Here is a 12,557-nt window from a genome sequence, read left to right on the forward strand (position 1 = left end):
TGAGTTTTTCAGGTATTTATGATATTGTCTGGCACTTACAAAGTTCTCCGAAAGGTGACTAGGGGGCATTCTTTAATTCCAACTAAAAGAACTTTAAATTCCCACTAGTTTCCACTGGTTTTTTTTTTTTTTGAGACGGAGTCTCGCTTTGTCGCCCAGGCTGGAGTGCAGTGGCCAGATCTCAGCTCACTGCAAGCTCCACCTCCCGGGTTTACGCCATTCTCCTGCCTCAGCCTCCCGAGTAGCTGGGACTACAGGCGCCCGCCACCTTGCCCGGCTAGTTTTTTGTATTTTTAGTAGAGACGGGGTTTCACCATATTAGCCAGGATGGTCTCGATCTCCTGACCTCGTGATCCGCCCGTCTCGGCCTCCCAAAGTGCTGGGATTACAGGCTTGAGCCACCGCGCCCGGCCTCCACTGGTTTTTTTAGTAAAGCCAGTTTTATTGCCAAACTTAAATCTGTTTCCTCAGTATTTCTGCCAGGAAACCTTTCAGGTTGTCAAGGTACCAACAAACAGGAAGCTCCTGAGGCCTTATGTACTTTAATTCCTGGATAGGTCCCCAGCCCAAGGCTGTTCCCCCACCCAGAGGTCACATGTGAGATCCTAGCTTAGATACCTGCCTAGCCCTAGACCCCAGTGCCAACCAGAGGAGGTCAAGTGCCTGGGATTAAACTACATCATGACTGTCCTGACCAAGAAAGGGGGGAAAAAGTCTCAGGACCTGGTACACTGCAAGGGCATCATCAGGAAGAAACTCCACACCCAGGATAAGCCAGAGATCCTGCAACCATGAGTTATTGTGACCAGCCCAGAAAAACTTAGTCTGAAAAACGGGCTTGAATTTAGGGGTCAGCCATAGCTCCCTCTGCCTCCAGTGCAACAAAGCAGCCCTATGGATGTCACGACTACTAAATTTTAGTGGTGATGCAGGGCAGGCATTGTTTGGAATTCAGATCCTGATACTTAAACTAAGGGTCAGGTCAGAGGCAGCTCAGTCTCAAGTGAGCCCTGAACTCTAGATACCAGTGAAAGCCCAACGGGTATAACATTAATACTAGTGCCCTCACCACCAGCATCCTTGGACTGGTGGGCTCGTTCCTGCCTTTGAAACCCTCTATCACACACAGAAATGCTCCAGGCAGTCAGGTGAGGTGGCTCACGCCTGTAATCCCAACACTTCGGGAGGCCGAAGTGGGCAAATCACTTTAGGTCAGGAGTTCGAGTCCAGCCTGGCCAACATGGTGAAACCTTGTCTCCACCAAAAATACAAAGCTTAGCCAGGTGTGGTGCCACACGCCTGTAGTGCTGGCTACTTGGGAGCCTCCTGAGGCAAGAGACTCTCTTGAACCCAGGAGACAGAGGTTACAGTGAGCCGAGATCGCATCATTGCACTCCAGCCTGGGCGACAAGAGCGAGATTCCATCTCAAAAATACACAGCCTAAGATCCCACTGTAAGATCTTTAAACATAATTCCAAACAATGAGATTTTTAGCATCTTTATTTGAGAAGTCAATTCAGTTGATGGGTAACAATTCCAAGTGTTGATATATCTCAACCTTTCTATACAGAAAATAACAAAACTCAACCAGCCAGCCTCCCCACATATGCTTCCAACCACATCTGGAGTGTCCACCATCATCAGTCCCTTGGCTACTTTCAAACCAGAGCTCAGATGCAGACCGTTTTCCTTAGGAATCATTCCCCTGACCCAGGTTTTCTTCAGAGTTCTTTTTCCAGGACAGGATTATAGCCCCAGTTGAAGACTAGGTTGATATAGGACAAGTACCATCCTAGGCCTGGCTCACAGCCGAAGTCCATAATCCATTTTCAGCACTGAAGAGCAAGATCTTCAAGTCTTGTTTTTGTAGCCCCATCCAGGGACAGCACCACTAAAGGTTTTGCAAGACAGCTGGATTCAGTGAAGTATTTGAAAACAGAATATAGCACCATTGGAAAACAAAGGCCTACAGCCACACTTGATCACCTCCACGTTAGACAGATAAGAATTAGGATCAGGAACACAGATCAGTACAGAAGGCCAGAACAAAACCTTTGGCTACTATGTAAAACCAGGAGTGTTCCAAGGCAGATTCAGCCAATAATTAAGAAAAAAAACCATCAAAGCCTCAACCTTTGCTTACAATCTTTATTGAAGTTATACAAAAAGAAGCCTCCAAAAGTGAAAAAATACATTATATACAAAAACACTTTCCCTTGGGAGGGGGGCTGTGCCGCCTCTTAACATGCAGTGCTTTCAACTGTAGCTCCAGCCTCCACTGTCGCCTCCACTGCCGCCCGGCTTTCAGCCCGATTCTCAGCCTGGAAGACAAACAGAGCCTGGGCATGAGTGAGCCTAATTTAAGCCGTTCTGTCTTACGTAACTGAGGCCTCAGTGAGAGGAAGCATATACAAGTCACCCAAACTGCTTTGCTCCCTATATTAAGAGGGCAGTATTTCTTGAATGCTCTGTGATAATGGGGTTGACAGAGCCAATAATCATATTACATGGAAGGAAGTGACCTAATGGTTTTGCCAATCAAGTGCCTTCTCCTATGTTCATTGAGGGACCTATGATATACAGGTTCCTTTTGTCAGTGAGTCATCCTACACTCCCATAACCAAACTGTTTTCCTGCACAAGTACCGTTTCCTGTGAGGAATGCACTCAACAGTTGTTAACAGGCTCAAGGTGGGGAGCATGCACTTGGGAGGACTGATTTCCCCAGGTCCTGAGAACAACGAATGAGGCAAGAAGCTAAGCCCTGCTTAACTGCCCACCTCCTCCTCCATGTTTTCCGAAACTTCATTTCCACTGGGGACAGCATCCCCACTGCCTCCGTTCACCTCCGGCTCTGGTTTGGCTTTCTTTGCATCATCTTTCCGGGGACTCTCTTCCTCTGGTTTCCTCTAAAGATATAATTGTGAAGGCTTCACAAATGTGCTTAATGTTTTTAAAAACACAACTGCAAAACATTTCCTTAACCCTTGTGGTGCAAAGATCCTGAACACCAGGATTCATAGCTCTGAGGGTCTCTCTCCCTAGCCATGGGCAGATGCCAAATTGTACTCTCAGAATAAATTAATCCCACCATACCACTTCAGGCCCCTCTACCGGAAGCACAAGGAGACAGGGTTGGGGTGAGATGTGAATGGTAATCACTGTACGGGTTTGAATTCCTGTGTTTGAGTCAGGAAACACAACAGGAATTCAGAGTTCCCTGGCCGAGGGCAGTGGCTCACACTTGTAATCCCAGCACTTTGGGAGGCCAAGGCGAGCAGATCACGAGGTCAGCAGTTCAAGACCAGCCTGGCCAGTATGGTGAAACCCTGTCTCTACTAAAAATACAAAAATTAGCCAGGTGTGGTAGCACGCACCTGTAATCCCAGCTATTTGGGAGGCTGAGACAGGACAATCGCTTGAACCCAGGAGGCAGAGGTTGCAGTGAGCCGAGACCACGCCACTGCACTCCAGCCTGGGTGACAGAGCGAGACTCCATCTCAAAAAAAATGAGTTCCCCTATCCACCAAAATAAAAGAGCCACCAGTACTGTAGGCAAAAGGCAGACTCAGGAATTAAGTACCAACAGGCCTGCTGCTGAATGACTACTGTCAAAACCTGGCAGCTGCTAATCCAATCCTCCTCTGCAGCTTTCATGGTAATTCTATGGGCTTTAGAAGGCCAGGAGTGTTTGCAAAAAGAGGTGTGCAAATAAAAACTCTCCACAGCTGGGAGCATTTTGGGAGGCCGAGGCGGGCAGATCACGAGGTCAGAAGTTTGAAAACAGCCTGACCAATATGGTGAAACTCCGTCTCTACTAAAAATATAAAATTACCCAGGCATGGTGGCACGCGCCTGTAATCCCAGCTACTCTGGAGGCTGGGGCAGAAGAATTGCTTGAACCTGGGAGGCAGAGTTTGCAGTGAGCCAAGATCATGCCACTGCACTCCAGACTGGGCTACAGAGCAAGACTCCGTCTCAAAACAAACAACAACAACAACAAAAACTGTCTCCACTCACAAATCCTTACCCCCTTTGGAAAATGAGTGTCTTATATGCACCAACTATATAGGGAGAGGTTTATAGGAAAGGTATTAAAAATGGAATCTGAGGAAAAGGTAGGAAAGAAACACCACATGTAGACTTACCTTCTTTCTGACAAGGTGGGAAATATCAGTCACACAGTTTGATGAGGAAGCACCATCTGTTGGCTTTCTACCGGCAATCTGGCAAAATAAGCCTTTATTAGCAATTGTACAAGCTATATGAGATCAATGCTGAGGCTTATATGATTTTTTTTTTTTTTTGAGACGGAGTCTCGCTCTGTCGCCCGGGCTGGAGTGCAATGGCCGGATCTCAGCTCACTGCAAGCTCCACCTCCCGGGTTCAACCATTCTCCTGCCTCAGCCTCCCGAGTAGCCGGGACTACAGGCACCCGCCACCTCGCCCAGCTAGTTTTTTGTGTTATTTTTGGTAGAGACGGGGTTTCACCGTGTTAGTCAGGATGGTCTCGATCTCCTGACCTCGTGATCTGCCCGTCTCGGCCTCCCAAAGTGCTGGGATTACAGGCTTGAGCCACCGCGCCCGGCGGCTTATATGATTTTTTAGTCTTTTTGAGACAAGGTCTCACTATGTTGCCCAGGCTAGTGTTGAATTCCAAACCTCAAGCAATCCTGCCTCGGCCTCCCAAAGTGCTGGGATTACAGGCATGAGCCACCACACCAAGCCAACACTGAGACTTAATATAAGTGACCAAAAAAACCACCTGAATACCCACCATGGAGACTGAAGAGCCTCCTCCACTAGGAGTGAAACCTGAAGTAGAGCTCTCCACCTGCAAGAAATGGCAAACCCAAATTGGTTTCAGGATAGAACCCAGGCCACCCGCAGCCTTGTAACAGGTACCCATCACCATCCAAACAACTAAGACCTGAAATGCTAGTGGCCTCCATATAGTATCAAGATCTTCTACCCCTGGCCCATCTATCCCTGTCTAGCAGCCACCCAGAGCATAGTCGCAGAGTGTACCTGATAATCTTCCATATCCTACCTGCAGGGTAAAAAGCTCTGGGACATTCTAACACAGCCAAAAACAGAACCAGGCAATTTGTGGTCAATGCCTCTCAATGCCTCACTAATTTATGCAAATGAGTTCTTAGAAATGGAAATGAGTTAAGAAATGTCTATTTTTCCAGTACTGTCAGAAGTATTTTACACATATGTACTACAGGTTGGGCAGCCCATTCCTTAATCTGACTGACACTCAAAGGAAATGCTCTCTGGAGCATTTCAGATTCTGGATTAAGGGTATCCAACTGTTGAGTATGATGCAAATATTCCAAAATCCAAAAGCATCTGAAATGCAAAACACTTCTGGTCTCAAGCATTCAGGTAAGAATCTCAACCTGTATTATCCCCAACTTACAAATGGGTCAACTGAGGGAGAGAAATGCCCATGGCCATTTTAAGTATGGAATTAAAACCCAGATAGTCTGGGGCTCCAGGGTATTTCCTCTTAACCAATACATTATTCGATAGGAATAATTAGATGAGCCCACCAACTCCCTGGAAACCAAGTCATGATGAAAAGTTCCTGGCAAATGAAACATTAACATAAATGGTACCAAACATGCTATTATCAAAATGTTAACAGAACCAACCAGAGTAGCTTTCAGAGCCAGTTCAGCTACATTCCCACTATGCTGAGACTCCTTTGCATCTTCTATCTTCTCTCTAATCTCGGGTAGCAGTTCCTTTAGTTCCTCAATTTCTTTCTTGTATTCAGCAGACAATCCTTCAGCCTCCTTCACATGCTCATTTAGTACAGCTAAAAAGAATAAAATGATTAGTAATGGCGCAAAAAAGAACTGTTATTTTCCCTTAACTGCTGGATCCAACATCACCATGAAGCAGCTGGTCTTCACTCACCCATTCTCTTCTCAATAACTTCAATAGATTTGCTGAACTGTGCCACTGCCTCATCATACTGAGAGTTGTACCCATAAGCCAAGCCCAGCTGGTAGTGGGTCTCTGCAAGGAGACGGTCGTGGGCTTCTAGGTACTGTTCCTGCAGGTTTAGGCAGGACTGGAACTCCTCCACGGCTTGCACATAGTTTTCTAACAAAGAGAAAAAGAAGAGCAAGTAAATGGACAGCATTTAACATAAAATACTTCCAGAATTCAGACCCATCCTACGGGAATGCGTCCATACTTAACATTTCATTTTTGTTTATAGTTATTTCCAGGACCCATGGCTATAAAGAATGTCAAAATGACTTTTAACAACCTACTGAGGCTGGGCGTGTAATCTCAGCACTTTGGGAGGTCGAGGCAGGCAGATCACAAGGTCAGGAGTTCAAGACCAGCCTGGCCAATATGGTGAAACCCCATCTCTACTAAAAATACAAAAATTAGCTGGGCGTGGTGGTGGCTGCCTGTAATCTCAGCTACTCAGGAGACCGAGGCAGGAGAACTGCTTGAACCTGGGAGGCGGAGGTTGCAGTGAGAAGAGATTATGCCACTGCACTCCAGCCTGGGCGACAGAGCAAAACCCCATCTCAAAAAAAAGAAAAAAACTTACTGAAAGACTTTCTATGAGTGCCACTCAAAGAGACTGTTCATTGTTCCAGGGTCTATAGGGAACCCAGACCTGTCTTTTTAAAGATCAAGTTGGGTTCTAGAGAATCTATTAGAGGAAGAACGAGGGAGCTGAAGAGGGTAGGAGAGTATAAAATGGAAAATGCATTACCAGATTCAACACTAACTTCTCCGAGTTTAAGATGTGCCTGGGCAGCATAAAGCTGGGCTTCTTTTGTTTCTTGCCTAAAAGAAGAAAGTTGATCAAAAACCTTAACAGTATCTGTCTAACCCTAACTGGTTTCTATTTAACCACCAAGCTCTCAACCCAAGCCTAGAAGCACCAAGAGTTTTACCTTTTAAAAATGATCTTTGCTAAATCCAGCATATCCCAGGCAAGCTCTAGGTTCCCAATCTCCTCCTCTTCATTTTCTTGAAGAGACTAAACAAAAAAAAAAAAAAAAAAGGATAGGCATCTTTTCAGAATACAAATCTAAATGTATAACTTAGCGTAGCTTAAAAAAAGTTGATATACAATTCAAAATTTGGACTTTCTCCCTAAAATCTAGAGAATGGGTCCACATACTCTCCTAAGTCATGGCCATGTCAGTGGTATTTTAACAGTGAAATGTTGGCTCACATACTAACACACAGGACCCCTAGAATCAAATTTATCCTCCCATCCTAGGCATGAATAAAGGATCCCTAATCCATAACCAAGGGACAGTTATCTATAATAATCACGCCGAGGGCTCGGCATATTGGGTCATGCCTATAATCTCAACACTTTTGGAGGCTGAGGCAGGAGAATCACTTGAGGCCAGGTCTGAAACCAGCCTGGGCAGCATAGCAAGACACCATCTAAACAAAATAAAATTAGAAAACAAATTAGCCAGACATGGTGGCAAACATCTGGAGACCTAGTTATCTGAGATGATGAGGCCAGATTCCTTGAACCCAGGAGGCTGAAGATACTGTGAGCCCTGAATGTGCCAGTGCACTCCGGCCTGGGAAACGGAGACAGAGATTCTCTCTCTTAAAAAAATAACAGGCCAGGCACAGTGGCTCACGCCTGTAATCCCAGCACTTTGGGAGGCCGAGGTGGGTGGATCACAAGGTCAGGAGATCGAGACCATCTGGCTGACACGGTGAAACCCTGTCTCTACTAAAAATACAAAAAATTAGCCAGGCATGGTGGCAGGCGCCTGTAGTCCCAACCATTTGGGAGGTTGAGGCAGGAGAATGGCATGAACCCGGGAGGCAGAGCTTGCAGTGAGCCGAGATTGCGCCACTGCACTCCAGCCTGGGCGACAGAGCGAGACTCCATCTCAAAAAAAAAAAAAAAATCATGCCTAAACTAGGTAAGCTACAGTCCTGCAAATTAGCTGGGCGTGTTGGCACAAGCCTGTAGTCCCAGCCACTTGAGAGGCTGAGGTGATCACTTAAGCTCAGGTCTAGGCTGCAGTGAGCCATGATCATGATTACCCCTCTGCAATCCAGCCTAGGCAACAAGAGTGAGCTCCTGTCTCCCAAAAAAAGAGAAAGGCTGACAACAGTACTGAGTGGCTAACAACATACCTTGTTTTCAAGGACTGAATCGTTCGGCATTTCTTCAGTCTTATCATTTTCTTTATCATCCTCTTCTGATCCTTCAGTTTCTAGAAGTAAAAATTCCTCAGTATTGAGAATATAACTAAGAACATCTTCTGACTAGTCAGAGATTCTAATACACGTGTCAACCTATATTCAGAGATAGGACAGGCCAGATGCTAATCCAAGTGAGTTAACACCTGAACTGAATATATTGTCAGTGGGTGCAGTCTAGTTCAAGTGTAACCTAGACTAAGAATGTGTAATCTTAGTCTACGGGTCAGACCTTCAGCAAGTAAAAGGCTGCGTGTTTCTCTTTTAAAAGTCAACCTGGACCATTCAGAATAAGATACATTGGCTAATGCCTCTTATTCACTGGCTAGAAGCTCCCATCCACTCAGCCAGAAGCAGGTGGAGACCTCAGTCAGTGTTTCTGATAGATTTTTTTTTTTTTTTTTTTTTTAAGACGGAGTCTCGCTTTGTTGCCCAGGCTGGAGTGCAGTGGCGTGATCTCGGCTCACTGCAAGCTTCCGCCTCCTGGGTTTACGCCATTCTCCTGCCTCAGCCTCCCGAGTAGCTGGGACTACAGGCGCCCGCCACCACGCCCGGCTAATTTTTTGTATTTTTAGGAGAGACGGGGTTTCACCGAGTTAGCCAGGATGGTCTCGATCTCCTGACCTTGTGATCCACCAGCCTCGGCCTCCCAAAGTGCTGGGATTACAGGCGTGAGCCACTGCGCCCGGCCTCTGATATCTTTAAGCCATTCATTTGATAAATACTAACAGCCTGGGAAAGTAGCAAAGTTAAATGATTCCAGTCCATTCTGATCAAGAATGCTCAAGAGACTAGCTTTCCCACAACTGAGCTGTGGAGCAAAAAGCATAGTCCTTACCGACTTACACCAATGAGCATGTCACAGACTCCAGCCAGCTCTAGCACGTACAGAATTTGAGTAAGAAATACTATAACCCCTATTTTACTCCTATACCTTGTTAATGACACCTCTAAAATCTGCAGCCTTATCAACACTATATCTCACCATATTGAATACACTCACAAGTCAACCATCTAAAGGTCAGGCTCCTAATCAACAGCTCTACTGTCAGTGATTAGACAAATCAACAATGTTAAGTGATTAAAATAAGCTTATTAATACAAACAACTCATGAATTGGATATAATGTACCTCTCTCTGCCATCTTTCATTATGCATTTTTAACACCACCAAAAGAGCTCAAATACTAACACCTTACAATGGGAATATAAAAATGGCAATTAAGCCTTAGAGCAATAGTCAGGTTAAAAGAGTTTTACCAGCAGCAACCATAAAAATATTCCATTTTCGCCGGGCGCGGTGGCTCAAGCCTGTAATCCCAGCACTTTGGGAGGCCAAGACGGGCGGATCACGAGGTCAGGAGATCGAGACCATCCTGGCTAACACGGTGAAACCCCGTCTCTACTAAAAAATACAAAAAAAAAAAAAAACTAGCCAGGCAAGGTGGCGGGCGCCTGTAGTCCCGGCTACTCGGGAGACTGAGGCAGGAGAATGGTGGGAACCCGGGAGGTGGAGCTTGCAGTGAGCTGAGATCCGGCCACAGCACTCCAGCCTGGGTGACAGAGCGAGACTCCGTCTCAAAAAAAAAAAAAAAAAATTCCATTTTCAAAGCAGCTTAGAAAACACTTTAACAGGGCCAGGCGCGGTGGCTCAAGCCTGTAATCCCAGCACTTTGGGAGGCCGAGACGGGTGGATCACGAGGTCAGGAGATCGAGACCATCCTGGCTAACCCGGTGAAACCCCGTCTCTACTAAAAAATACAAAAAAACTAGCCGGGCGAGGTGGCGGGCGCCTGTAGTCCCAGCTACTCGGGAGGCTGAGGCAGGAGAATGGCGTGAACCCGGGAGGCGGAGCTTGCAGTGAGCTGAGATCCGGCCACTGCACTCCAACCTGGGTGACAGAGCGAGACCCCGTCTCAAAAAAAAAAACAAAAACAAACAAACAAAAAAAAAGAAAACACTTTAACAAATTTATTTACTGAGGACATCAGGGCATTGCCATTGATACCTGGGCACGGGTTGGGAAAGGTTTTAAAGTAATGGCAACGACTACCAGGCGCAGTGGCTCACACCTGTAATCCCAGCACTTTGGGAGGCCAAGGCAGGAGGATCATGAGGTCAGGAGATTGAGACCATCCTGGCTAACACAATGAAACCCCATCTCTACTAAAAATACAAAAAATTTAGCCAGGCGTGGTGGCATGCACCTGTAGTCTCAGCTACTCAGAAGGCTGAGGCAGGAGAATTGCTTGAACCCGGGAGGTGGAGGTTGCAGTGAGCCTAGATCATGCCACTGCATTCCAGCCTGGGTGACAGAGCAAGACTCCGTCTCCAAAAAAAAAAAAACTAATGGCAATGGCTTTCTCCTCAACCTAGCTCCCCACCATTCCTTGAAGATGGTGCCGATTCCTCAAGAGGAACCAATAACATTCTTCTGAGGCAATTATAGGAATTTTAATTTAAAAATCTGATGTAAAACTTCCAAGTAATTAAGATACTTTGTTTCAAATTAGAGGTTGTCTTCTAGCGTTCTGGTATGAGTAGGAAGAGATACCAGATAGGAATAGAAGATAACAATATCAATTTAATTTTTCCTACACATTGGGAAGATGAAGTATTTACTTTTCTGTCAATTATCCTAAATATGTAAATCTACTTCAGCTTTTCTGTGTATTCTGCTAGAGGATGGGCGGAGTTAATAAAACCACCCATCTGGTCTAACTTTGGGGAACTAAGCCCAGACCCACTTGGAAATTTGGATATGAAAAGATAATGGTGGGCCGGGCGCGGTGGCTCAAGCCTGTAATCCCAGCACTTTGGGAGGCCGAGACGGGCGGATCATGAGGTCAGGAGATCGAGACCATCCTAGCTAACATGGTGAAACCCCGTCTCTACTAAGAAATACAAAAAAAAAAAAACTAGCCGGGCGAGGTGGCGGGTGCCTGTAGTCCCAGCTACTCGGGAGGCTGAGGCAGGAGAATGGCATAAACCCGGGAGGCAGAGCTTGCAGTGAGCTGAGATCCGGCCACTGCACTCCAGCCTGGGCTACAGAGCGAGACTCTGTCTCAAAAAAAAAAAAAAAAGAAAGGAAAAAGAAAAAGAAAAAAAAGAAAAGATAATGGTGTATGGTGGGCCAGGTGCTATGGTTTACACCTGTAATCCCAGCGCTCTGGGAGGCTGAGGCTAGTGGATCACCTGAGGTCAGGAGTTCGAGACCAACCTGGTCAACACGGTGAAATTCCATCTCTACTAAAAATACAAAAAAATTAGTCAGGCCTGGGGACATGTGTCTGTGGTCCCAGCTACTCGGGAGGCTGAGGTAGGAGAAATGCTTGAATCTGGGGGGTGGAGGTTGCAGTTAGCTGAGATTGCACCATTGCACCCCAGCTGGGCGTGGTGGTGCACACCTGCAGTCTCAGCTGCCTGAGAGGCTGAGGCAGGAGGATGGCTTCGGCATAGGAGTTTGAGGCTATAGTGAGCCATGACTGTCATGCCACTGCACTCCAGCCTGGCAAAAGAGCAAGACCCGATTCAAAAAGAAAAGGAACAGGCCAATTATCTTTATTAGAAGGAAATGTACAGTCCAACACATGGCAAAGAGTCAAGAGGTGGCAGTAAATAGGGTTTTAATTTTTAAGTGAAAAAACTGCTTGGAAGATTTCTGCAGAATGGTGCTGCCACATAAAGGAAAATAAAACACAGAAAGTGGTTGAGTACTCGAGCCAGAAGTTTGGGTACCCAGCCTTCTCCTTACTGTGTGACTAGGGTAAATTACTTAAACCTCTTTCTCCCATTTCTTCTTTTGTAAAGTACGGAAAACTGTATTGTCTTTACAAGCAGAACAATACTTGATATACAACACCAAAAGATGCAGCATATGAAAAGCCTGGGGCTTTTCAAATATAGTTAATTTTTAAAATAAGTGACAAAATTTCTTATTGGTGTTTTTTTTTTTTTTTTTTTTTTTTTTTTTTGAGACAGAGACTTGCTGTGTTGCCCAGGCTGGAGTGCAGTGGCATGATCTCGGCTCACTGCAACCTCTGCCTCCCGGGTTCAAGCCATTCTTCTCGTTCAGCCTCCTGAGTAGCTGGGACCACAGGCACATGCCACCATGTCCGGCTAACTTTTGTATTTTTAATAGAGTCGGAGTTTCACCATACTGGCCAGGCTGGTCTCAAACTCCTGACCAGGTGATCCGCCCACCTCAGTCTCCCAAAGTGCTGGGATTACAGGCGTGAGCCACTGCACCCAGCCCACAACAAAATTTCTAACTGAGTGTAGGAAAGGGATGAACACTGTCTTCTTTGATGTGTGGTAACTTGGGAAGAATAATATATT

The 12,557-nt window shown here is 46.0% G+C and overlaps 1 protein-coding gene across 9 annotated transcripts in view; it reads right to left on the reverse strand.

Annotated features, from left to right (window-relative positions):
• Window positions 1-2,135: 2,135 nt before the first annotated feature.
• The window catches only part of NASP (nuclear autoantigenic sperm protein), a 39,658-nt gene continuing 29,236 nt past the window's right edge, over window positions 2,136-12,557 (reverse strand). For 5 of the 9 annotated variants that reach the window (XM_045371948.1, XM_045371928.1, XM_045371945.1 and 2 more), the window contains 9 exons: window positions 8,155-8,234; window positions 6,933-7,018; window positions 6,749-6,822; window positions 5,929-6,117; window positions 5,661-5,827; window positions 4,778-4,834; window positions 4,149-4,226; window positions 2,781-2,909; window positions 2,136-2,322 (listed from right to left, as the gene is read on the reverse strand). In XM_045371948.1, the coding sequence (XP_045227883.1) occupies window positions 2,242-2,322; window positions 2,781-2,909; window positions 4,149-4,226; window positions 4,778-4,834; window positions 5,661-5,827; window positions 5,929-6,117; window positions 6,749-6,822; window positions 6,933-7,018; window positions 8,155-8,234 (941 nt within the window). In that variant the 3' untranslated portion in view covers window positions 2,136-2,241. The remainder of the gene's footprint in view (window positions 2,323-2,780; window positions 2,910-4,148; window positions 4,227-4,777; window positions 4,835-5,660; window positions 5,828-5,928; window positions 6,118-6,748; window positions 6,823-6,932; window positions 7,019-8,154; window positions 8,235-12,557) is intronic. The other 4 variants (XM_074008002.1, XM_074007997.1, XM_074008001.1 and 1 more) reach the window with 1 other exon arrangement.

The sequence above is a fragment of the Macaca fascicularis genome, chromosome 1 (assembly GCF_037993035.2).
Source record: "Macaca fascicularis isolate 582-1 chromosome 1, T2T-MFA8v1.1".
Taxonomy (NCBI): domain Eukaryota; kingdom Metazoa; phylum Chordata; class Mammalia; order Primates; family Cercopithecidae; genus Macaca; species Macaca fascicularis.